Genomic DNA, 25,733 nt, shown 5'->3' with positions numbered 1-25,733 from the left:
ATTATTATTATATATGTGTGTATTTGGTTAGGTAAAAGTAGTAAAAGTAGTATTACAACAATGTAAAAATACTTAAATATGAGAGTATGGTGAGCAGTATGGACTTAAAAGTGTCCAAAGTAAAAGTTTTCTGTGTTCTATGATTTGTAAAAAAAAACAACTAATTTTAGCTGTTAAAATAAATGTAATGGAGTTAAAGGTACAATTGTTCCCTCTGAAATGTACGGGAGAAAGTAAAAAGTAAAATACAAACACTTAAGTAAAGTGCTAATACTTCAAAACAGGGAAATTAATATAAAAATTTAATTACACACCTGAAATAAAGTGTCAGATTGCTTTTCAATAATTTTGATTTTTTTTAAAACACTTTGTCCATTCATTGAACTGTTTAGTTTTATTTGGTAAACTTTATCTCCAAACATGAATCTCTTGTGTTTTTAACTTTGTAAAACTGCATTTTTAGATAATTAAAATTAAATGAGTTGGAAATTGGGTTTATTTAGCATAAGAAGTAGGGTAATTTTATCATTAAGCCATTAAGTAACACTTTATCCTCCAAAAGGTATCTAAATATCCTAAATCACCAAATTAGGAGGCAGTTGGTTTTCAATACAATTCTGGTGGGAAAATAATCAATCTTTTATTTATTCTTTATTTGTTGGACGGAGGTCCTCAGCGTCCTCAATAGTAGTTCCTCAAAAGCAGAGTACTTGAGTAGATTTACTACTTACAGGTTGTATCTTAACTGCGTCCTGCCACCCAATGTCGTTTTTGTAACATATAAAGGGAGAATGTGGTACTCCCCACTATAATGTCAACATGTTATTTTTTTTAACATGTTCAAATGTTCTCTATCTTAGTTTATTTTTCATGTGTAGTCTTAACTGCCCTAGACTTGACCCTGCCTAAAAAAAAAGGATCTGGGAAAAAAAACCCAGCAGCTGCTTTGCGTAAATGCTCTCAAAGTGGTCATTCTTCGGCCACTGAAAAAACACGAGCTCTCAGCAGCATCTTTTGTTATCTCTGCAGATGTAACTCATTGTTATTTATTGCACAATTTATCATGTTTGGTCTGTTTTCAGACTTTGATGAGCTGAATAATTCAAAAATGAATTCTTGTTTTCTTAACAAAGGCTTTCAGTGCTTGGTATGTTTTTTCAGCTGTTACACATTCTGATAAAATAACGGTTGCTTGGTCAGGCCTGTAAATCATTCCTGTTTTTTTTGTTAAACAGTAGTAATCAGAACCTCATTAGGTTTTTCTGACAATTTTGTGCAAATTGGATTGTCAAATGTATAAATAGAAAAGTCTCTCTGAGAGTGGAGCTGTGCTTTTTTTTAATCAAACAACCAGCAGATAGATAGATATGAACCTGATTATCTGTACTTGTTCAACAGTGTAGTTTAAAAATCACACAACCTCTTAAAACACAATGCAAACATTTTTTTTATGTTATGTTAAGATGGCTCACACGGAGTGGCCACAAATATAACAGTCGTTATTAAACTTTTCCTTCACACAGATGTTCCTCTGTGATTTTAAGCAACAATAGTAAAGCAATGTCAAGGAGGCAAAGCAATTGGTTGTCTGAACAAGTTTCCTACTATGACTGTTTATGTCTGCTGTGCTGTAGCTCATGAATGATGGCTTCACTTGTTTTCAGGAGGGAGGCTCAGCTTGATATCGAGGGTCAGTTCCTGGTTAGAATCATATATGAAGATGCCAAAACATATGATCTTGTTGCTGCTGCAAGTAAAGTTCTCAGTGAGTAACAGCATGTTTTTTCTTTAATTATTCAAATAAAAACGACAGTATATGTAATGTATGATAAAAAATGGTGCAATGAAATAATTTGTATCACAAGCTGAGATGCTGATGAGATCCTTCCTGTATTTCAGAGATTGATGCGGGAGACATCTTGCAGTTGTTTGGGAAGATGTTTTTTGAATTTTGCCAAGAGTCGGGATACGACACCATCTTGCGAGTGTTAGGATCGAATGTTCGTGAATTCCTGCAGGTAGGCTCTCTCTCGTCTTGTCGCGTTAGCAGAGTTGCATGGTAATACTAATGTTTCTAAAAAGGCATTGCTTAAAGGAATACAATGAATTGCAATGCTCAGCCAGTGAAAACAATTGTACAGTGTCTTCTGTGGCTCTGGAGGAACGTTGTCAAGTCTGACAAAATAACCTCTGATTATGTCCTAGTGGTGTCACTTTGGGCTTAGGACTGGATTTTTCACAGAAAGCCTGATTCAGTAACTGGGTGTAGAGTTTGAGAGACTTGAGTATTTACTGGGAAGGGAGGGTCTAATGAAAGATGCTTGTGCTACATTATAGGAATTGTAAGATGCAGCATTTTTGGAACTTTACATACTCAGGACTAAAAGCAAGCCCCCTGTTTTTATAGATGTGCAATGCTAAAGAGCTGGAAGACCTATTTGAGGTCTCATGTATAATGCACAGCATCGTCACCTAACTCATTATACCTCTGCCAGGTTTTAATTAACTGTGCTGTGATTGAATGTTGCATATTTCATGGTTAATCGTGATTTTCAGAACTTGGATGCTCTACATGACCACCTGGGTACCATTTATCCTGGAATGAGGGCTCCCTCGTTCCGCTGCACCGATGCAGAGAAGGGGAACAATCTGATTCTTCATTACTACTCAGAGAGAGAAGGCCTGCAAGACATTGTGATTGGCATCATTAAAACCGTCGCTCAACAAATCCATGGAACAGAGATAGAAATGAAGGTCTGCTTTGCTGTTGTTGTTCCTTTTTGTGTGCACACTGAACCCACAGCTCTAATGGCTCACTCTACTACTGATGATGAATGAAGATGACTTCACATTTTTCCCTGTTCCTCTCTAATGTATTCTATTTAACAATTATTTAAGCCTTTTAGTAGTACTGTAGTGTTTTGAGTCAGAATGTGTGCGTTTGTGTCTGAGAATATAATTGAAGAGGTTATAATGTGAAGATTAAACAACAGAAAGTTCCAAAATACCCAAACCGGAACAGTGCTGCGCTGTGACATCTGCAGTTCAGCAGTGAGTTTTTGGCTAATGTCTGTGAGTCAGAGGATATTTTTAGATCTAAGTTACAGAGTCTCTAGCTTTGGGAGTCTGTCAGGGAGGTTTTTTTCTTCCACGGTTTTATTTTGACTTTGTCAAACTATGGTTGAATTCAAATTGGCCATTGACTTCATCCTGAGGAGAGATCCTTTTTTTTCCTAGGCTCATTTACTCGACCGCACTAATCAGATTTTGTCTAAAGTAGTATGAATAACTCAATATCATAAACTGTCATTGGCATTTTTATTTGTATGTAAATGTGCAGCCCACAGTTCATAGCCTGTAATCTGCACCAACAACTGCGGCATGTTATTTTCTGAAGCCTATCCCTTGTACTTTGGCTGGAGTTTCCTCTTTGTTTCATAAGCAAGTGACATTTTCTCCCGAACCTAATCATATTGTACAGACAGGACAATATTTTTCAGCAATTGTGTGTGTAATGAAAGAACAGAAAATGGCAGACGCTCCAAATGTGACACCCAATTTCTGGAAATATTAGCCACTGTTGCTGTGGCAACAGGGTGCAGAGACAGCAGCTTGACGTCAGCAAGCCTTATGCCCATAAACCCACTGAATAATGTCATTTTACACTGTCTTAATTCCATAATAAGAGACTCGAGGTCAATAACATTGTCAATGGGATAATATTAATTACCAATTGCATTGGTGAAATATTTAATTAAAAAAATATTGGTATAATAACCATGTGCCACACCCTATAGGCAAGTTTAACTTCACTATGTCAGATTTGCAACAATAACATTAAAGTTCGATTATTGATTATTTAACGTCATTTGATGCAGATGATCCAACCGAAAAGCGAGGAGTGCGACCACATCAAGTTTCTGATTGAGGAGAAGGACTCGGAGGAAGAGGCTTTCTACGAGGACCTGGATGGTTTCGAGGAGAACGGCACACAGGAGACTCGGATCAGCCCATACACGTTTTGCAAGGCCTTTCCATTCCACCTCATGTTCGACAAAGACCTGATGCTCACACAGTGTGGGAACGCCATTTATCGAGTCCTGCCTCAGGTGTGGATTTTGTATGTGAAAGTTTTCTGTTTTGCTGTTTATTTGCAGCAAAGTCAGCACTTTATTATGCTTTATTAGGACTTTGTCTCAAATTTGGACTTGAAACAGATACAAGCTAGACTTTTTGAATGCTCAGAATGCAGTAGTAATTAATTACATAGATAAAACAATAATTTCTAATCTCATGTCACTGAAATATATATATTTTATGTTATTCCCCAGCTCCAGCCCGGTACCTGTATCCTCCCTTCAGTTTTTTCTTTGGTCCGTCCTCATATTGACTTCAGTTTTCATGGCATCCTCTCCCACATCAATACCGTCTTCGTTCTGCGAAGCAAGGTAGATATGACATCAAATGTAGTTTTTGTCACATCATGGATTAATCACATCAACATTTTTCTTATATTGGCATACCTTTGCAGGAGGCAAAAACAGGCACACACTTAAGATTAAATTATCAAAACATGGTTTAATTTGTATTTGACAGAATGTGCTTATATATTAATATTGATGAGCTCACTGATATTCTTAGCAGATATATAACATTAAGACTCTGTGTGTTTCATCAACACTGTAAATGAGGATGAAACTGTTTACATACAGAGATCACTGATCATGTAAACAATAAATCAATTTAAGAAACAAGGGTCTAAATGACCTGAAGAAAAAAAATAATGCTAGATAATTCTGGAAGAATTATTCTCTTGGAGAATTTAGAAACTGTGAAGAATGACAGTCTAGAAATGTTAAGCTATTTTACCAAGAAGCAAAGATTTCAGTGATAAAATCAAATGGCAACTCAGGAGGGAAGACTGGAGTAAGAATAGAAAACAGTTCAATTTGCATACTTGTATGTAGTTATGAGACACTAGATGCTTAGGTGTTAAAATACTAGTGCCTTGAAAATGTATTAAAGTAAATTGTACTCATTGTAAAGAGCGCTGCCACTCCTGGGATGCCATTTAGGAATGATGATGATGATGATGATGATGATGCAAGAAAAGATATTCTCTCCAATAGTGGATTATACATGTAACACTTTGCAAAAAAACAAAATAAAGAGTCAGCTGAACTGGTGCCCAGTTTTGAAGCAGATTTAGAGAAGAACATATAATGAAATATTCATAAGTGTGATGTAATCCTGACAGGAGGGCCTGCTGAATGTGGAGACTGTAGAGAACGAAGATGAGCTGACGGGGGTGGAGATCAGCTGTCTGAGATTGAAAGGCCAGATGATTTACTTGCCAGAGGCAGAGAACATCCTTTTTCTTTGCTCACCCAGGTAAACACATAGTGCAGTCTGTCCTGACTGAAGCACAGACTGAATACACACAAACACCAAAACACAGATTGTCTTTTACCCACTGAGTCGGAACACATCAGTTTCTGGATAAAAGATAAAAGTCCTGGAATTCAAAATTCCAAGGTGTTAATTGGTTTTGATGAATGATGATGCCATTGCTGCATACTGAAATAAAAACCCACTGTGTACATAAACCATAACTTAGAGAAAATTTGTTTTTACCATTTGCTACAGTTTTTGTTTTTGTTTACTGTTTCCTCTGTACAACTATAATGATAATATTCAGTAAGGTTGCAAGCGGGAAGATTAACTACAGTGTGTTAGTCCTCAGTACTTTTTTATTCCCTACTGTGCTTGTAATGTTCTTTTCTGCTGAAGACCTAAATCTTAAAAAAATGTGACACAAACACATTCTTTAATTATTGCTGTACTTTTTAGTAAATGTCAAATAGTTTTTTGACAGCAGTGGATTATGGTCTTTGGCAGATACTGTAGTTCAAGGATCCTTGATATACACTATAGTGAGTGTGTGATAAATTTACACCATTGGCTGGTCGAGTGTTGGAGCTTCTCACTGGCCGTTACTCTCAGCTCCCAAAAACTGATTTTTTTCCCCAGCTAGTTGAAGGAACCAGTGGAGCCCACAGCTAAGAGGGCTTTGCCTATATACAAGCTGAAATTACAGTATGTCACTAACGTTCTGTTTCATACAGGCTTCTCCTTCCAAGACTGTTGGTACCCACAAGCACAAAGAAATCAATATTCACTCAATACATCGCCAATGCGTCACAGCAAATCACAGTACCTGATATTCACCATGAGGGAATGAAACTAGAAAATAAGATAAAACCTTCTGAGAGACAGTGGTTATGTGCTGTAATGGTCCAGCATAGAGCAGAGTAGGACAGAAAACAGCTCTCCATGTGCCCAGAGGCATGACGAAGAGCATACAGTTAAAGCACCCCAAATAACAATCTCTCTGACTAAACACTCAATATAGAGTGAGTCATAGAAAAACGAGAGACATCCCGCAGATAGACACAAATGAAAGAGCAGGGGGAGTTCATAGATACATAATTAAGAGTAGTTATAATAAGAGTTCAAATAAGTTCTCTTTCAAATCAATTATTATACAATTTGAGTGGAAAGTATTTTTTTACAACTCCATTTATATCCAGGAATTCACTTTATAGACACTACTACCACTGGCCATACAAGATCCAGCTATATAGTAGGCTTTCACCTAGCCTCTAGTTCATACTTGCAGTGTTCTCTCTCCATGTAAATGTTAAACTGCAGTTAATGATAAAATAAAATAATATAAAATATTGCTGAATAATATTTTTCTGGTTTACTTGCAATTTAACTATGTTCATAATCTCTATAAGGGCAATATAATTGTGTATTTCATGCAGTCACAAAGTCAAATAAGCAATTAACTAGTTAGCTCAAATGTATTTTTGCTTTTATGCTGTCTGTATGAACATGTATAGGTACATGGTCAGAGAAAAGAAAACACAGATAAACAAAGAAACGTGAGCTGGTAATTACATTGGTTCTTCTGTTGTGACCTCCATTAGCCTCTGTGGCCCTTTAATAACCAGTGTGAAATATTGGATACATGAGAGCAGAGTCTAAGAGATCTTGTCCTCACAGATTGAAGACACTTTGCAGAGGGCAAGATCAGTGTTTTTATAAAAGGTTGCTGCCAAACAGGAAATAACAGGGGCTGAAACAGGGAGGCATGAAGAGAAGTCTCATACAACACAGTGTCTGACCTCACCCCACAAGTGGAACATTTATCTGGAGACAGTAGGCTGAGTCTTAAAAGGACAATGGTGATCTCATTGCCGATGGTTCATGCTTTATGTTCTGTTTAATTTACACTGATTGCTTTGCAAGACCAAGAAAAAAGTCGTCAGTTTTCCTTCTACCCACAGACACTGTAACACCAACAATAACCAATAAGTATCTCACTGTTTTCTCCTTTCTCTCTGTTTTTCTAGTGTTATGAACCTGGACGATCTCACACGAAGGGGACTGTACCTGAGTGACATCCCACTACATGATGCTACTCGTGACCTGGTGCTGCTAGGTGAGCAGTTTCGTGAGGAGTACAAGCTGACCCAAGAGCTGGAAATCTTGACAGATCGTCTGCAGCACACACTCCGGGCCCTGGAGGACGAGAAGAAAAAGACAGACAGGTATTACCATTTTTCCAGATATGTTTCTCTAGTTGTTCATTTAAAAAGCTTGTATAAACTTGTAGCTTTAGCTTTAATGGGTTGCGAACCCTAAACTTGTGACAATAACAGTAGAGGAATTATAACCACACATTAATGCAATGTAATGTAATTTAAATAGGTTAAGAAATGCTAGATATTTATTTTGACCTCAGCTATGGAAGACTAAAGATAGATGGAAGACTCAATCTATGCCTTTTATACAATTGCTAATATGTAGGGTATGTCAAAAGTGAGCCCTTAAAGTCAGTGGTTCCCAGCCAGGTAAAGTCAACTTGCTAACCCTCATCAAAGTTGTTTAGACTGAATATATTTAGAGGCCTAATGAGGTAAAACTACAGATTATTTGCATCGTAAAAAGCATACATCAGAGAAATGTCAAGTACCAGAACTATATATACAGTATATTTTATTTAAAGAGCATCTTCATTTACAAATTTAGCTGCTTTTACAAACATTTCCCTTTAGTAAGTTATTGCGAAAGATTCAGTCATAATTGAGTATAATTATGTAGCACAGCCCTATAATAACACTACTGTTATTCTTGTTTCATCGTCCTTTGTTGGAAAAATAAGTGGTAAAGACTGTTCATTAGTACGTCTTTCAGTGAGATTAAAAGACTAGTCTCTTAAAGTGTTCCCTTTTAAGGATGGACTGGAAAGAAACACTGAAGACAGAGCAGGACACAACAGGTCTCAGTCCTATATAGTTATAGTGAGGCTACCTGACAGTAGGACCACCAAAGGTCAGAATCTATTGTTATACCCAAGTTGATATTTGCCTAAGGTACTTTTCCCTGGTAAGTGAGGACAGTTGGTTTTGACTCTAGCTTTCAGAATAGGGGCTGTCATAGTAATTTGGCACAGCAGTGGGTGACAGCTGGAGAGGAGCACGGAGGTGGAGCGTGGTCTTTATTAAGATTGCTGTAGAGGCCCTTTCTTCTCATAGGAAAAGGCTTTCACTTTGCTGGTGGATCACCATATTGTTATTCTCACCGTTCTCCAGTCTTGTAGTGCCTCAGGCTCCGAACATTGATTAGAATTCATGGCCTAAATATTTAAGAGAACTGCTGCCGCACTCTGCTTTTTCAGAACTTTACAACAGTATGTTTTCTGATAATGAAAACATACATTCATGCTGTTTTAGGTGCTGTATAGGTGTGCACCTTGCTAAGAGAAAAACACTCAATCTAACATCATTGTTAAGGATGTTACAGATAAATATGTATGGTGTCGTCTCCACAGTAAATATACTCTTATTTGTATATAGATAGATAGATTTTTGCGTTCTGTATGTATCATGTGTCCTCAATTTATGATGCATCGTGGAAGGTATTTTGCTTTTAACAGGCAGCCATGATCTAACCAGTTACCATAGAAACACCACCCTCCCATCTGAGAGCAGCTTGCATAGCAAAATGGCCAAAAGGTGGTGGGTGAGCAAATAAAATGCTGATCCAAAGGATGGACTTCAGTCTGGCAGCCCCAGCCCATTACTCTTCTTCTCAAGTACTCCAATAACTACACTTTGGTTCAAAATGTTCATTTCTTTTCCTCCCTTCAGATTGCTCTATTCCGTTCTGCCGCCATCTGTCGCCAACGAGCTGCGACACAAACGGCCTGTCCCAGCAAAGCGCTATGACAACTTGACTATCCTCTTCAGTGGCATTGTAGGATTCAATGTCTTTTGCAGCAAGCACGCCTCGGCCGAGGGAGCCATCAAGATAGTCAACCTGCTCAATGATGTTTACACACGCTTTGACATCTTGACAGACTCTCGGAATAACCCCTATGTATACAAGGTCGGAAGCAAGAATTTTACCATGACAGTACATGATGCCTGTGTGTACATTTCTCTCAGTAAACGAAAAAAAAAGAGAAGGATTTGTGCAGCAAACTGATAAAGTCTGCAATCTAAAATTAAGAATTTGAGTGCTTTTAACTACTATGTTCTTTGCTGTTTTTTTTTTTTTTAGCTTGAATGCACTAGTGAAGCACACCAAGTGTGTTACACAATTACGCACGTACAAGTCAGTAAGAGAGTATTTATATCAGTTGACTTGAGTTTTTCACCATAAGAAGCGCAGTACTAACTTCTAAACACAGTGTAGTTTTACAGAAGGACTGCACCACTTTATAGGCCTCGTGGAGCAGATTTACACTCCAGGCTTTCAGACAAGAATGCACTTTAAGAAGTCAAACAGACCTTGGCACTTCCAATGGATCGGCTTCAGGCACTGGGTCACCAAAAGAAGTAATATTTACTCTACAAGCTGAATGGCTAGGTGGTCCTAGGGTTTTAGCAGGGCTCAAAGAGGCCCTGGATGTCTTAAAGGTGATGTAAGTGTTTAAGTGTTTATTTCAGGGTGTTTCAGTTTATTTCTAGCTGCACAGTGCATTAGAAAAACCCCTTTGTAGCACAGTAGGAGCAGATGATTTTGGTTGAGCCAAAAAGCAAACTCGGTTGTGATATAGTTTCTATAGAATGACAAAATGCTTTTCTTTATACAGGTGGAAACAGTGGGTGATAAGTACATGACAGTGAGCGGCCTACCAGAGCCGTGCATACACCATGCAAAGTCAATCTGCCACCTCGCTCTTGATATGCTGGAGATTGCTGGACAAGTCAAAGTGGATGATGAACCAGTACAGGTGTGATAAGATTATTAGGGTTCAAAAATGTCTGTATTTTACGGCTTTCTACTCATTAGCGTTATTTGTAATCATTGTACCTCTGCTAAGCTACACTGAGCCCACACCAAATGAGTTTTATTTTTAGCATATTATATTTTTTACTAAATATAAGGGTGACAACAGTCTATCACTCCACACTTTTTGGAATGAGTGAAGCTGCATGGAAAACACAGTTATCGTAGTGATGTACTTAATAGATAAATTACAAACATTTGCTGTGAACATAATTTCATTTTTAATGAACTATCATCAAGTGTAAAAGTTTAATGTTTGAGCATTAAAGATAATATCGTAGACTGAGATAATTATGGCCACAAAAACTTCACAATTACATTTTTTACATTGGTAATGTTCTCTCTCTCTGTGTGTGTGTGTGTGTGTGAATGCAAATTAGCAGTATTTCTTGATTTTTCCAACCCTGGTGTACATTACATGTCTTTGTATATATCTTTTTTTTTCCTTAGCAAGGCATCTGTTATTTTGGCACAGATCATTTAGGCATTTTGAAGTTGTTAGCTTTCTGATATTGCTTTGAAAGTGAATATATAAAAACAGTACTGAGAGTCAGGCTGAGAAATACTGCCAACTATGTTTCAGCCTAATATGACCAACACTTTACCCTCAAGGATTTTTTGCTTATCGATTTTACAATAATAATATCTGTGCATCTGGACATATTTCCACGCTGAGGTAATAAGCAGTGATATGTTGGATAAAAAACAGCAGACTTTTGTTTAACTGACTGTTGGAGATTGTTATTGTATCAATGACTGTTGAGACTTAACTTCGGAAAATGATGTCTGGTTAACAAAAGGCTGTTTATTTTTGGACATGGCACTGGCTGAAGAGGAGTCCGGTTTAGTAGCAGAAACAGACTCAAATCATCTCACGATCCTGTGTCTAAAAATAGATTCTCATTTGTCCCAGACACTCACGGCGTGTTCATGCTCTGAAGACAGCAAGCACTGAAGTGCCTACAAGTTCAAGTGTAAATATTAGTCTGTAGATTGCCTGGGGCTACTTTTGGAATTTCTAGTTTATTGCAAACCTGACAAAAAAATCTAATTTTGTGCATGGAGTGCTTTCTGGCAAAGTGAACCTTATATCCACCCACCAAATGTTGCACCTTTTCAGTTGATAGCTTTAAGAATTTGTGCCAACAGACTAAGAGAGGCATTCAGCTGGATAGTTGCTTGCAGTTTTTTTTTTCTCTCTCTCTGTGGAGCACAAATCATTAGTCCTTGATTTAACATTTACACAGATTTATCCAAATGCTGAGATAGTTTTTCTCACACTGGTACTGCACATTTTTTGTGGGTTTAGTTTTGAAGTAGATAAATCACGTGTGTCATGTGCTGCTTTAAGTAATGAATTTACCACAGATAAGTAATGGTCAGTGCTGTGGATATCTTATAATACATATTTAAGGTATGTTTTGCCAGTATTTGACAAGAAATAGGGAGTTATTTGGCATATCTATCAACTTTTCTTAATTCATAACTGACAGGTTCCTCTCCTTTCTTTCCAGATCACTATTGGGATCCACACAGGAGAAGTGGTGACTGGCGTGATTGGCCAGAGGATGCCCAGATATTGCCTTTTTGGAAATACGGTCAACCTCACAAGTCGTACAGAAACTACTGGTGAAAAGGGAAAAATAAATGTCTCAGAATATACCTACCGGTAAGAAGAAGAAACATTCTTATTTCATATAATTTTTTCATATATTTTTGTTTCTCTTTAATTCGTGGGAAGTCACATTTGTAGAGAAATCAAGTGAGTTTGTACGAGCTTTGCAACTAGGTTAAACAGTATTAAAAGTGATCTTTACTTTGTTAAGAAAATACCAGTATTAGACATGAAAGACCCGTTGGAATCTATTTCAAACATAAACCAGTAGGTGTGTTGTTTTGGTCAGTAGATTTGATTTTGAGTAAAAAATGTTAACATCAGGTTAGTGAAAATAAGATTCCCCAGGATTGCCCAGCGCGAGTGATTTATGAAGGTGTTGACGTTGTATTCCAGGTGTTTGCAGTCTGCTGAGAATGCTGACCCTCAGTTTAATTTGGAGTATCGGGGTCCCATCACCATGAAAGGAAAGAAGGAACCAATGAAGGTTTGGTTTCTGTCCAGGAAGCCCACTGACACAGAATCCACCACAGTTAAAGCTTAACAATTCAGATTTAACACTAAAACACCACAAGTGTTGTCTAACAGAAGCTTTAGTATGGTACTGTCTAATCAGACATTTCTCTATAATTACACACATTTTGAGGCAGGGATGAGAGGCAGTAAAATAAAAAATGATCCATCCACACACAAACAGATATTTTTAATATGATAAACAGCTGTTTCAAAGTGAATTTGAACCTGTACCGTTGCTCTCTCTGCTTGTTTCTGCTTGATCATGATCTGTCATGACCTCACAATATTTTTTTAGCGTAGTCACAATAGTGAAGTGTTTCATGAATAGTAGACGTTAGTGACGCAGTATATGGTACATTAAAGTTTGATACATTTTTGGACAAAATATTCTCACAGTGTAATTGTACATAATATTACTAGAGGTTTTGATAAGCAAAACATTTCCCATATATGGTAAATGTTTTTAGATGCTAATTTTGTCATAAACTATATATGTTCTGAAGCCAGCCAGAAATACTGAGAATTTATAGACTTTACTCTGTAAGCTCAAATAACTTATTCTACTTAATAGAATATGTTTTAACCATTGCCATTTTCACTTTTAAGAGTATTAATGATAGAATTTAGATTTAAAATGAAAGACTTGAGTGTAGTAAAAACAGATCCTATAGTTTTATGTGTTCGTGCCATTACATTACTGACACTAATTGAGGGACCCATTTTTGGTTGATTGGATGTGAGAGTCATGACGTTTTACACTGAATATGCTACACTGGCATCAGTATGATTAAAATAAATTCAAATTTAGATATTATAGCTGTTGTATTTATATATATCACCATGTTCACAAGTTTATTTGGCACAAAAGTTTCATTAGATTCATATATTGTCATGTTCAGTATTTTTTTCGTCACAAATAATACATGTTGAGCCATTATTAAACCTGTACCATCATGTATCTATCACTAAATTATTAAAACAGATAAGATAATTTAAAACAAGCACTATACACTACTTTATTTAATATATTTATTACACATCTCTACGTATCGCACATTCCACTTTTTGAGTACTATTTTCAGTTCTACTAAATGTTGTTCGAGATATACTTAATGATCTACTGGTACATATTTATTGTTAACATTATATTATTTGGTATTTATTCCTTTTTCATGATAAAATGTAATTATGACCTTTAAAAAACAGAATATACAGTGACAAAAGACAAGAAAAAAATAAACTTAAATATGGATAAAAGTACTGTTTGTGCCTCTATAAATTACATTATGTGCTGTATGTGTTTGATTAATTTCACATGAGTAAATGTACCACACTGTTTTCACCCTATGTCGTTATTATTAAACTTCACATAATGTCCTCCATGCAGCTTCCTGTGCTTCAAAGACATGATTGTTTTATTTGAACAATGTTTCTGAATGGAGGTAACTGATAAAATAATCTTGAGAAGTGTTGGTTACTTAATATTTCCTTTGCTACAGTGTGGCTCTTCCTAAGACTATATATTTACAGTAATACTTAGGACAGTGTTGTAATACAGATCAGACACATCAGTGTACCTCTTTGATAATATACAGCAGATTATTTTGTAAAAGAGCTCTCTCTAGTGGCCAGTCAGAAGATTACAACCCCAGGGACAAACATCCATATATTTGTCTTCATCATATCACTGCATTTCTGAAATGCCTGCTGCTGCTACAGTGGGGTTAAAACAAGGTGGGTGCAGACTTGCAGTAGTTATGTGAGATGATTATTTCATGCTAATAAGAGAGAGGTGGTATTGGGCCTCATGCAAGAAACAATATATGAATAAAGTTTCTCATTTTTGTTCGTGTCCATGATTTGGTCTTATTTTTTAGTACCCGTTGATTCCTGGGAGTCACCAATTGACAGATTCACCAATGTGTTCTCATTTTTGCTCTTCCATTCATTTTCAATGGTCGAGGGCACTCTTGCCAAGATAAGAACAAAACAGCTGGTTTTCACAGTCCTCAAATTGTTTGTCCAACACAAAGAAACAGGTTTTAAATATGAGGAAAATAAAAAAGCTAGATTAGATTATGATTACATGATTACATATGTATCATCAATATATTAATACTTATACTAATATTGTGTTTTTACTTAAACTCTTTGAGCTATTCATTCATTTATTTGTTTTTCTATTGATATTTTTCAATATTTATATTATATTATGTATATATATATTCTATTCTTTTTTGGTGGCATCTCTCCAATTCTTTAAAGTATTTAAAGTGGAAGTACCTCCTCAGCTTCTTGTCTGCAGTCCCCATTAATAAATTGCCTGTTGCATTGTTACTGTATAAAAACTTCCATCTGGGGGCTTTTTCTTCTACTTTGAATCTCATGAAGACCTGCACTAGTTGAAACCAGATATTTCTTTGAATGATTCATGAACAAACCATCCATATAGTCTTACATTTTTCATTTTACATTACATTACATATTGCTCTTATGAGGAGTGCCTAAAGACTTGAATAAGAAAAGGGTAGCTTAAGGCGCTAAACTCAATTAGATATTCAGCTTCACTCATCTTTTTATTTATATTTGTTTTCCCTTTTTATCTCATAGTTGTGATTTTACAGACAAACATTAAAACCGCCGTTGGCAACCGCTTTCAAGGGGAAATTGGATAAGTTAACCGTAAGCTAGCATAACTAGCTGCTAGCCCCAGTTTGTGCCCACAGAGGTAGCTAGCTTAACATCAGTGTCTCTGATGAGGTCGTTCAAAAAATACTTGTCTATACATCTAATTGAAAATATATTCCTTCAGCTGAGTGATTGAGAAAATTACTTTTTCCATTTCTTAAGTTGCCTTACTACCACTAGCGTTCCCTGTGTCTGTATTAAAGATGGCAGCCCAACGGTTGCCCGGAGTGGAAATACATAAGGGACTAATTAGCTGCTTAGCACTGTTAAATGGCTATGGGCAAAGTTGGCAAGTGGCTAGGGAAAAAACTTGAACGTCTAGCAGATAAAAACCCACATATTTTTCTCAGAAGTTAGTGAGACAACCAGAAATGAAAGGAGACTCAGATATTTAGTTAATTGGACTTAACCTACATTCATCAGATTGGCAGAAACAGACTCCAAATTACACCATGTGTGCTGGATGTACAACCTTTTAAAAGACTTATGTTAACAGCAACTTCAGCGAGTGGCTGGTGAAGAAGATGGACATCTAGCAAAAAGCCAAGACTTGGAGATTAAATCAAGAGCTCCAAAACGACTGAATGTTGGGAGTAAATTTATGAGACGGCCACCTACATGCTAGGTTAAGGAGAACAGCTTTGGTGATGACTTTTTCACACAGCAGGCATTTTAAGGTGTAATACTGGGAAAACCGCAGGTGTTATTGATGGCTGCAGTCCATGGGTACAATATACAATATCCAGTGTGCTGCTATTGTGCATGGTGACCTATTCAAGCACATAAATGGAGTGGAAACTTTGATGATGCTATTGATTACACCTGTATTCCTGCTATGATAAGTGAACATGTCAGCTGTGTCGGCTTCCACCTAGTGGTTAAAGGACAATGCTGTAAAAGATTGTAATATTGCAAAACCAATTTATTATTAACTCTTTAAATATCCATGCCAGTTTTCTTAAGACCTATGCTCTCTCAGGCTGTGCCCAAGGTGGCACGTAAAAATCAACTCTGACATTTAAACCAGAGCCTGGCTATGAAGAGCTTTGAATATAACTCAATAAAACCTTACAATTCATCTTAGAACAAATAGGTTGCCAGTGTAGCCATGCTAAAAAGCAGAGTAATATGTTCTTAATTCAACCTTGCTCAAGAGCCCCTCAGTGTTGGTGATGAGGGTGGAAGAAGCACCGCTCTTTAAGCTGCCCCATCCAGATTTATCCTGCCAGTTCAAAACCAACGACCATCTGGTCACAAGCTTGCTTTTAACCTTATAACCCAAGAACTCTTATGCTTGCATCGATGTTGCAAAGAAATGTTCACAGTTTATAAAGTGTTGGATCCACAGGGTGTGCCATCTTTCTTAGAAATGTAGCACTGACTAAAACAGAATTCGAGTCCCTGCCCCTCTTTTTATACATGTTGTAACTTTGCATGTTCCGCTACATCTTTAGGAGAGAACTAGGAGATAACATTGTGGGATGTAATTGTGTTAAAGATAAGCTTCAACAGGTTTTAATCAAGTATGTCTTAAGCACATCTGTCAATTTTATCACTGTACTCATAGTAGAAAGGTCTTAAATGTGATAAGAGGCAGATTCACTGAGGGGGAAGTGAAGGTCAGGCAAAGGTCTCTGGTGCCACATAGTAAGATGAGATGAAACTCCGATAAGAAAGAGAAGTGATTGTTGTGCATGTTTTATTCATCCCTTTGTGAGACATGGGTGGGGATATTTAAGTCTAACATTTTCCTGTGCCTTTTTGGCAGCTTTCCACTCTGCCTGTTTAAGAGAAATACTTGTATTGACACTCCATTAAGTTTGTAGTTTAGTAAACTGTGTCTACATCAATATGTTGTCCTTGATAGACAATACATATATTGTATTGTGCATATAATACATGCACAATACACTTTCTCCAACACCCAAACTCAAAAACACTGACACCCAACAAAGAAACATTTTCTCATTCACTTAAGGTCTGTGTTTAACTTGACAGACTATAAAACACATCACAATCAGTTGAGTGTATCTTAATGATACACAGTGAATATGAAATAATGATAGTGTACACTAGTGTTTGTTTAATATTAACCACAGATATCAAAGGTCTCGTTTATCAACAATGGCCTGATTAAGGTTAAAGGTATCATTGGAAACACATTATCAACTGATCAAACTGATCACCGCTGCATTTGTACAAAGCGGGTACATGTATTGCAGTAATATCTCTTGGCTCATTTACAAGAGGTTTAGCAAAGTTACATTTGGCACAGTCACATTTAAAGTTGTGCAAACTTTTTTTTTTGTCTTAGCTTGAGGGACAGGGACCAAAATAGGCATTAAAAACATGATTGTGTTTCAAGTTCAATTTGAAAATATAACTTATATATATATATATATTTTTAGTAGTATTAAATGCTGCATGCAATTAGTGCTGTTCTGCACTGAATGAAGTTACAATGTTTGAGCTTTGACCGACACCCTTTGTAAACAGAGATACAGGTACAACAGGAACTAAAGAGAATACAGTCTCATAAGGCTTGGTTTATTGCGTATGGCACGGTTCTGTTCAGAACCACGACACTGACCAATCAGCTGCAGCTGTGGATGTTGCCTTGAAAAAATGTGAGCTTTAAACGGCCACATCAGCATTCAGATGGATGATGAGATAAGAGGGTGCTTGGTTTAAAAGGAGCGGTAGACTTTGAGTCAGACACTCCTATTTTTCAGAGTCTTTCAGTTCACCCTCACAGCCACCATGACCTTCAACGGCAACTGGAAAATCGATCGCAATGATAACTATGAGAAATTCATGGAGCAAATGGGTGAGTGATGTCAAACTGCCAATGAAATGCCAAAGACTGTGTAGCATATATTTCTTTTTTAGATATGATACATATAATTTGTTGCATCGATAGAAAAATCAGTGTGTGTCTAATTGCCATGTCTATTCTATGGGTAATAAAATGACATAAGACCTGATAAGGCAGTTCATAAAGCACTGATGAAGTGCAGCAGGTCAGTCAGTATGTCATATTTAATGATATTTATAGTTAAAGATTGTTTAAGTAAAAATGTCAGCAAACTGATAAACATGCAAATGTTAGTTCATCCAATATATGAGCTTTTTTTTTAAATGTGTGCAATCATACTTTAATTTATAAGATGGTAGTCTAAGTCTTTAAACACTTGAATGGAAGAATTAACCAAATACTGGAGCTACGGTCTGATTTGAAAACACTTGACAGCACAATGACCTACTGTACATGTCTGCGATTTGACTTTTGTACCTACTTACCCTCTGCAAATACCCGCAGGGACCTGTACTTGAAAAGTGATTAAATCCTGACAAACTTCCTCTGATTGTTCGAAGTTCTATTGAACATTTTCCATGTGTCTGCTGATAGGAATTAACATGGTGAAGAGGAAGCTGGCTGCTCATGACAACCTCAAGATAACCATTGAACAGAGTGGAGAAACCTTTCACGTCAAAGAGAGCAGTAATTTCCGCACCGTGGAAATAGACTTCACCCTGGGAGTCACTTTTGAGTACAGCCTTGCAGATGGAACAGAACTATCAGTAAGCAAAAGTGGCATCTATTGGGGCACCTTTTTCCATTGTCGCATGTTATAAACACTCAGGAACTGACCTAATCTAATTTGTTAGTTGTGTGTACTTTAAAAGGGGCAGGATATTTAAATTTCTTTAGACTTTGAATCTATGGGCTGCAGGAAAGAGTTCATTTGCTAGCTAAGAAAACAATCCAAACATCAAGGCTTGACTTTTATTGCGGTAACCGTTGTGCCTTGTTGATTTCAACTCTCTACCCCAGACATTCGCAGCCATAAAACTGTTAACCAGCACTTCTGCAAAACCTTTTCCACATAGTATTCATAACATGATAAGATTTCCTGTTTTACTCCGCAGGGCTCATGGACAATGGAGGGAGATCTGTTGAAGGGGGTTTTCAATAGGAAGGACAATGGAAAGAAACTGACTACAACCAGAATCGTCCAAGGAGATGAACTTATACAGGTAGGGCTAAATTTGTATCTATGCAAATTAGGGCACAAAAAATACCCATTTTGTATGAAACACTTATGAGATTAGGGTTATAAAGGTTTGATATTCCAACTGCGAGTCTCTTTGTATGAGTGTATATACACAAGTCAAAAAAATGTCTGTTTAAATTTGTTAGTATGTAAACCCTCTTGATAATTAAGCCACATGCAAAAACTGTTGTGTTATGTAATAACTGTATCTGACATAATCTTTTACCAACAGAGCTACAACTACGAAGGTGTGGACGCAAAGAGGATTTTTAAGAAGTGTTAGACCAAACTGATCACCAGAACTCGGTAACCAAAGTGAGATGTTTGACTTCAGGATTACATACAGTATTCTGTTTCTGAATTATCAACTACATATTTTAATATAACCTTTAAAAAGTGCACTCCTTGTAATGTCTGTACAGTCTATGAAACAGTTTTGAATTGCACAGGATTTTGATACTTGCAGTAATAAAACCATACTGTAACCGCCTGTTTTCTGTGATTTTTTTTTAGTATTGAATCTGTGGAGGTTTGTGTAAAGAAAAAAAAAATTACTCACTTCAATGTGTATGTTAAGAGTGATACAATAATTTAAACTTTATTCAACAATGAATAAAAATAAATATATATAATCTACAAAAATATAAAGTGTAGACAGATTTTTTTTTGTTTCTTTAAATTGATCTGTACTTACATAAGTCATGAAGCATTCACTGAAGCACCAACAACTCAATTCAACAGTAATGTCAGGCCAAATCCTAACCACACCACAGAGGTATGACAATAGGATTCAGTTAGGCATACAGTTCCAACACATCAGGCCACATCAGCCAGGAACGTAAAGAAAGTTTTCCTTTGTTCTTTAGTGTTGATCTAATTAGGTTCTGTCCCTGTATATTTAGCACAAGATAAACGATATGGGCTGATGCAATGCCAACTGTGACGTCATGTGACACAGGACAAAAAGGCCTTTTTGTCAAACAGGCCTTTTGAGTATATAAAGTCTTATTGTGACTGGAGACCATGGATTATGGGGTCAAAAACCAATTATTAGCTTCTTTTTCCGAGCTCGTACATGAACACACAGGCGTGTATGCACATTTAGTAACTATTATAATAATTAAGTTTAGCACTGAAAAAAATATTTCAGTTATTTTACATTACGGCTCTTTCAAACTGGGAAGCTTTGCCGGCCACAAGAATACGTCAAACTTTTGCTGTTAAGGTTGTAGCTTCCTAGTCTGAAAGGCCTTTTTAGGAATACTGGACCTGGTTCAACCCCCCACCCACACACACACACACACACAGTACAATAGTGCACACAGAGGCGTGTCATCAGATATGTCACTATTAGCATTGCATATTTAAAAGTTTAGCATGACATCCTCCATCCCTTCTCATTCATCGCCTTCATTCTCTAACTGGTTTCACTCACAGAAAACACTGACAATGTCAAGGCACTCTTGATAACAACTGAAGACACAAAGTTCAGAATGTAAAATACAACTTGTGTGAAAAACAACAGCATTCCTTATTTTACAAAGGAAGAAAACAATTAAATAAAGGGACAAATACTGTATACGCATTAGTCATGAGAAACAAAAAAAACATTTTGCAGGTGTGACAACATTAAGATAATCTGGTTAACATACTCCGGCTGAGCTTCATCTAATCCAATAGTTAAGTAATTTGGATTTAATTATCCAGTGATTATATTAGATATCTTAAAATAACTGTAAGTGATTTATAATTACTACAGCACAATCAACATGTGTAAAGGCATCCTTATGTTATTTGAAACATTAGACTGCTTAGTTAAATAAATTCTTAATAGCTTAGTTACACTGTATGCCACCTTCTTGAATTTAAACAGTGTCAATAAATAAACCATGACAAATGCAAGTAGATGCTCAAATTACAAGTTTAGGTGTGATCACATAAATCTCTAAACACCATACTTTGGTGTCAGACAGCACAAACACAACACACACAAACACAGCAAATTTAGTGACCAAAGTGTGTGGTTAGAATAGTTGAGAAATACCTGGACAAAGGTTATTGTGGTGAAAAAACATGTATAACTGGCAGGAAGTTTAGTGAAAGACTTGGCAATTGAACAACGCTGATTTTTATGTGTTCTCTGGAAGGCCGGATATACAGAATGCAAAGCCTTAAAAGTACCAAAATCTGCTTTTTAAGTGATCTTAAAGTAACTTTTAGTGAATGCATAGTCATGTCTTGGACAGTGGGTTGATTTCTAGGGTATTGTTTCCATCATATGTTTATATTTACAATGGATGCATAACCAAACGTATGTGTCCTTGCATGAGCAAGAGAGGAGAACAACATTCAAGTGTTAAACAAGTTTCCAAATCAACTGTAGGTACAAATAGCTATTTAATTAATTGATTTTATAACAATTACGTAAAATCCAATAGAATTTATGTTTGTTGGACTCAAAGTTCAGTATTATCATGCCATGCTTATGCTGTACACACAGCTAGTAAGACTTTTTAAAGGCCACATGCAGGTTTCAGAACATTAGTCTTAGAACAAGAATAATTGTGTTGTGTGGTCAATATCAGATAGACTATATTAATTATATTGGCAAAATTATGAAAATACCTGCAAATACATACCTGTTTAAATCTGTCTACTTTAAAAGGAAGACTGAAAAAATACAATTTGACATCACTGTGAATTACAAAACAGGATTACAAGAACCAGCACAATTGCAGGTAGAATACACAAGGTGACATGGTTGTACGGTATACAGTGACATCGGAATAACCTGAGGGCTGCCCCAAATACTGGATATCATAATCAATAAATTGTAGACTGCCAGAAACTGAACGCAGTCACATTTTCAGAAAATGTGCCTCTCAGGGATCTATACATATTTATGAACGATGACATGAAATCTGCCAATGGTTTTCCAGGAAAATTAACAAATCGTTTGAAGCAATGAATTAACAAGAATCCCTGTCAACACAGTTTTATGTGTGCCCAGCCACGGAGGTTGACTGGTACGAGGCAGCCCTCAGTCATTCATTAACACATAAATGTTGCAAAACAACTGATAAATGATAACAGTTGAAATAAATCAGTAACTTAATATACGTAAATGTTGCAATGTCTGTTCCCTGGTGACCTAAAGCCCTCAATATGCATAAAGTCAGTAAGCTGCCCAGATATTACTCCTTTGACAGATGTAAATAAATGAGCTATCTTTAACCTGCAGCTGATGATGCAAACCTTCAGCCTGTAGGTCTTATTTCGTCATATAGAATGACATCATAGTCCGATAAAGTATCTTTTACATAACTTGTCAACATGCTGTGATCTGTTATCACACTCACATCTTTCATGATTGTATAATTACTGTACAGACCACAGTATGATACGTCTAACTGTAGCTCACTATAATCTCTAATGCCTTTCTTGCAATATATTGGTATATCTTCCGTTCTGCAACACTTCTGCAGAACGACTGCACAAATAAAAAAAAAAACATGACAGAGGGTGATAAAAATAATAGTAAAGACTCAAAAAACCCTTTTGTGCAAACTGAAAACAGTCCAGATTTTGGTTAAAACAAAATCTTTGTGCAGCAATAACGCGGGACAATGGAAGACGGTACAGTATATCTGATAGTTGATAATTCGTCAGACAACACGCAACAGCATTTAGAAATAGGTTTTACTTATGTGACAAGCTTGCATAAATAATTTTGGAGATGTCAGGCTTACAACATATTTCCATTCTGTAAACTCTTTGGCATCCAGTTAGGACTCTACTGACCACTGTCCATCCTTGTAAACAATCCTTACCAAGTAACACTCATAAAAAACCACGTTCATCCAGTCCTTTGGCTGTCACTGGGTTCCATTTTGCAGTAGGTTTATTGCTATTATGGCCTGTACAGAAACAAAAAGAAAAATCTTGTTTAAATTATCTTTTATGGTTCATCCTGTGTGTACATTTAAACCACGACAGTAAAAAAAAGAAAATACTGGTGAAATAGTAATTTGTCTTGAAATTAATTGAGGAACTATTAATAGATTCAAAATAACCAGACAGGAATGTCTTTTTTTAGCAGCACATTTAATACCTAACAGATCAGGGTAATTCATCACATGGAAGCAGAAATCATCAAAAATAAAGATTTGCCATATAGTCCTGCTGATTGATTTGCAACATTGACAGTTGAATTTTTATTATCTCACAGTATATACAGTTTAATGTCAGAATGGTTAGCCCTACATTCAGGTTTGTAAGCTTGTCGAGAGAGGCTTACTTGTTTCAGGTCTGGCTTTTGGCACATCTTGTGAGTATGTGTCAGTGGGGAGTGTGTGGCTGGTATCTCTGCGCTCAGTCACAACCACTGTCCGTGGCACCGTGGCAGAGAGGACAAGAGGCCTCTGGTTGTGGTACTTGAGACGGTATGTTTCCGTCATACAGTTATCCACATTGAAGTATGTTGTCAGAGAAACCTCTTGAGCTGGCGCTGCCTGTTCCACTCTGCACCCAGTTAGTCTTTCCTCACTGTCGCATGATGATGGGGTACTCCTCTCTGGGTCAGAGCCCGACTTGGAGCTTGCATCTGAGAAAGTTCTGAGGCCTGAAATGTCAGGCTTCCTGTGAGGACTGACATAGGAAGTAGATGAAAGACGAGGACTCGATGGAAAGGGTTCTTGAAGCATCCTCGGACGAAACACCGCATGGCTTGTTTCACCCTGGTGTGGAGAGATCCGCTGTGTCGGTCGAAGGTGAGGCGACCCTGTTGTGCCAAGCTGACGCTGATTGTTCATTTGGAGAGGTTCTGCCGTCACGTTGCTGGGAGGGTGGTATGGCAGGGTTATGTGAGGACACTGGGATTCAGAGGCGACGGCCTCGCTATTGCTGGAGCGGTACGTGTTTTCTCTGTCTTCGGGCTCAGAGAGAGCGAGATCATCAGAACTGTTCCATTCTGAGCTGCTGGTTTTTGTAATGTGCCTCAGGGCTGTACTTTCTCCAGCGTGCCCTCTACAGTTTGTCAGCTCCTGCTGTTCACTCTGCCTGTTATCTGAACCAGTGGAGTCTCTCTCTGAAGAGACTGCTTTTCTGGAGGTACTAGAAGTGTACTTTGATTTCCGTCTACAAAAGAGAAGTGTTGTAAAGAATGATGGAAATGAATCATCCTTAAATATAAAGGAAATCCAATTTATGAGTGCTTTTGTGCGCATTAGAACAAGTTATATATAATTTATAATAAAGAGCACTACCTCGAACTTGGACTGCACTTTAGATTTGAATGTGAAACTTGGTCATGGTTCTTTCCCTGAGGTTTGGGTGGATGTTTTCCTATAAAATATAAAACAAAGGTGATCAAAACATAGTGACAGAAAAAAGACAAACAAAAAAAAAATAGCACAAAGGCCTGCTCTATTGTGGCAGCACGCAACAATTTACATCCTGTCATTACTTAAGAAGGTAATGTATTTTTATCTTCTGACCTTTCCTACTCTTTAGAGTTTGTTATGCAGAACATATTTAAATGCACACAACTATTGTGCACTACAAACAAAATGATCACAACAGAATCAGAATGTAGACTTTTTTTAAAACTATGTCAGAAGATAAGAAGCTCAAGAATTGAAAAAATCAGAATACAGCCAATGAGAATACAAGAAGGACGATTTGAGCCTTGTGTTTTCTCTGAATTTCTAGATTGAATTCAGAATCCTGAAAACAGTCAGAATTCTGATAAATCACAGATTTCAGACTTTAATTTCATAATTCAGGTTCTTTTTCTCTGAATTACAAGATTAATGTCAGAGCTCAAACATTTTGTTTTATTTACCCATGATCTTCTTCCCTAATTATGAACTTGGCAGATACAGACACACACGTACAATAAAACAAAATGACTCAAAAGTAGAGACCAAGCAGAGACAAAATCATCTACACATCTGACTATGTAACTGGTGTTCTCTCAGGACACAAGATGGCAGCAAGAGAGCGTTAATCTCTCTAGACTTTCTCACAGCTGGATGAGCCAGTCAGCACACTCCATGCACCAGCACAGCGAGAGGCAGTGTGGTGCTGAATTCCTTCTCTTTAAAAATAGATGTGTCATTTTTTTTTTCCTTTGCTGTTGCCCTGGAGAGGTCCATGCAAGGATAAAAGCTTTAACTGTTGGTTGGAAACACTGGCTTGAGATGCACATAGCCTCGATAAAGTATCAAGTGCAGCACACTCAAAGTACTGCATGAAACAGAACGATATTTATGACAATGCCAGAAGCCATGTCCAGCTGTGCTATCTGAATGAGCTTTGTGGGATTATCATCAGATTAATGCCTGTGCAGGGCTGACTGGGTGAAGAGGTTAAAGAAGCCAGTCCAAGCTCAGAAATCCATCCAAGGACATGAATCAATCTTCAATTACTCTCACATTATCAGAGACAGCTCACAGTTACACTAACAGAACTATAGACAAAGAAAGAAAGAAAGAAAG

The 25,733-nt window shown here is 37.0% G+C and overlaps 3 protein-coding genes across 5 annotated transcripts in view; 2 read left to right on the top strand and 1 right to left on the bottom strand.

Annotated features, from left to right (window-relative positions):
* The window catches only part of gucy1b1 (guanylate cyclase 1 soluble subunit beta 1), a 14,996-nt gene extending 1,121 nt beyond the window's left edge, over positions 1-13,875 (top strand). The window contains exons 3-13 of the mRNA XM_035659876.1: positions 1,665-1,765; positions 1,900-2,018; positions 2,557-2,754; positions 3,879-4,109; positions 4,332-4,448; positions 5,258-5,391; positions 7,419-7,616; positions 9,219-9,456; positions 10,166-10,306; positions 11,877-12,031; positions 12,374-13,875. Of these exons, the coding sequence (XP_035515769.1) occupies positions 1,665-1,765; positions 1,900-2,018; positions 2,557-2,754; positions 3,879-4,109; positions 4,332-4,448; positions 5,258-5,391; positions 7,419-7,616; positions 9,219-9,456; positions 10,166-10,306; positions 11,877-12,031; positions 12,374-12,521 (1,780 nt within the window). The 3' untranslated portion in view covers positions 12,522-13,875. The remainder of the gene's footprint in view (positions 1-1,664; positions 1,766-1,899; positions 2,019-2,556; positions 2,755-3,878; positions 4,110-4,331; positions 4,449-5,257; positions 5,392-7,418; positions 7,617-9,218; positions 9,457-10,165; positions 10,307-11,876; positions 12,032-12,373) is intronic.
* Positions 13,876-17,828: 3,953 nt separating this feature from the next.
* Positions 17,829-19,722, top strand: fabp2 (fatty acid binding protein 2, intestinal). Its single transcript, XM_035659913.1, has 4 exons — positions 17,829-18,008; positions 18,591-18,763; positions 19,112-19,219; positions 19,469-19,722. Exons 1-4 carry the CDS (start codon positions 17,942-17,944, stop codon positions 19,517-19,519), a joined length of 399 nt encoding a protein of 132 aa, XP_035515806.1. The 5' UTR covers positions 17,829-17,941; the 3' UTR covers positions 19,520-19,722.
* An 86-nt stretch (positions 19,723-19,808) lies between these two features.
* The window catches only part of usp53b (ubiquitin specific peptidase 53b), an 18,730-nt gene continuing 12,805 nt past the window's right edge, over positions 19,809-25,733 (bottom strand). For all 3 annotated transcript variants that reach the window (XM_035659863.1, XM_035659865.1, XM_035659864.1), the window contains exons 15-17: positions 24,501-24,579; positions 23,534-24,372; positions 19,809-23,153 (exon numbers count right to left, since the gene is read on the bottom strand). In XM_035659863.1, the coding sequence (XP_035515756.1) occupies positions 23,077-23,153; positions 23,534-24,372; positions 24,501-24,579 (995 nt within the window). In that variant the 3' untranslated portion in view covers positions 19,809-23,076. The remainder of the gene's footprint in view (positions 23,154-23,533; positions 24,373-24,500; positions 24,580-25,733) is intronic.

The sequence above is a fragment of the Morone saxatilis genome, unplaced genomic scaffold, assembly GCF_004916995.1.
Source record: "Morone saxatilis isolate NCDOM2014 unplaced genomic scaffold, NCSU_SB_2.0 Contig17, whole genome shotgun sequence".
Taxonomy (NCBI): Eukaryota; Metazoa; Chordata; class Actinopteri; family Moronidae; genus Morone; species Morone saxatilis.
The sequence above is the reverse complement of the archived record's forward strand: the minus strand, read 5'-3'. Positions and strand labels throughout refer to the sequence as shown.

Coding starts and splice junctions, on each gene's coding strand:
- fabp2 (XM_035659913.1), top strand. CDS start 17,942: ATGACCTTCAACGGCAACTGGAAAATCGATCGCAATGATAACTATGAG. Junction 18,009..18,590: donor GAAATTCATGGAGCAAATGG/GTGAGTGATGTC, acceptor GTCTGCTGATAG/GAATTAACATGGTGAAGAGG. Junction 19,220..19,468: donor AAGGAGATGAACTTATACAG/GTAGGGCTAAAT, acceptor TTTTACCAACAG/AGCTACAACTACGAAGGTGT.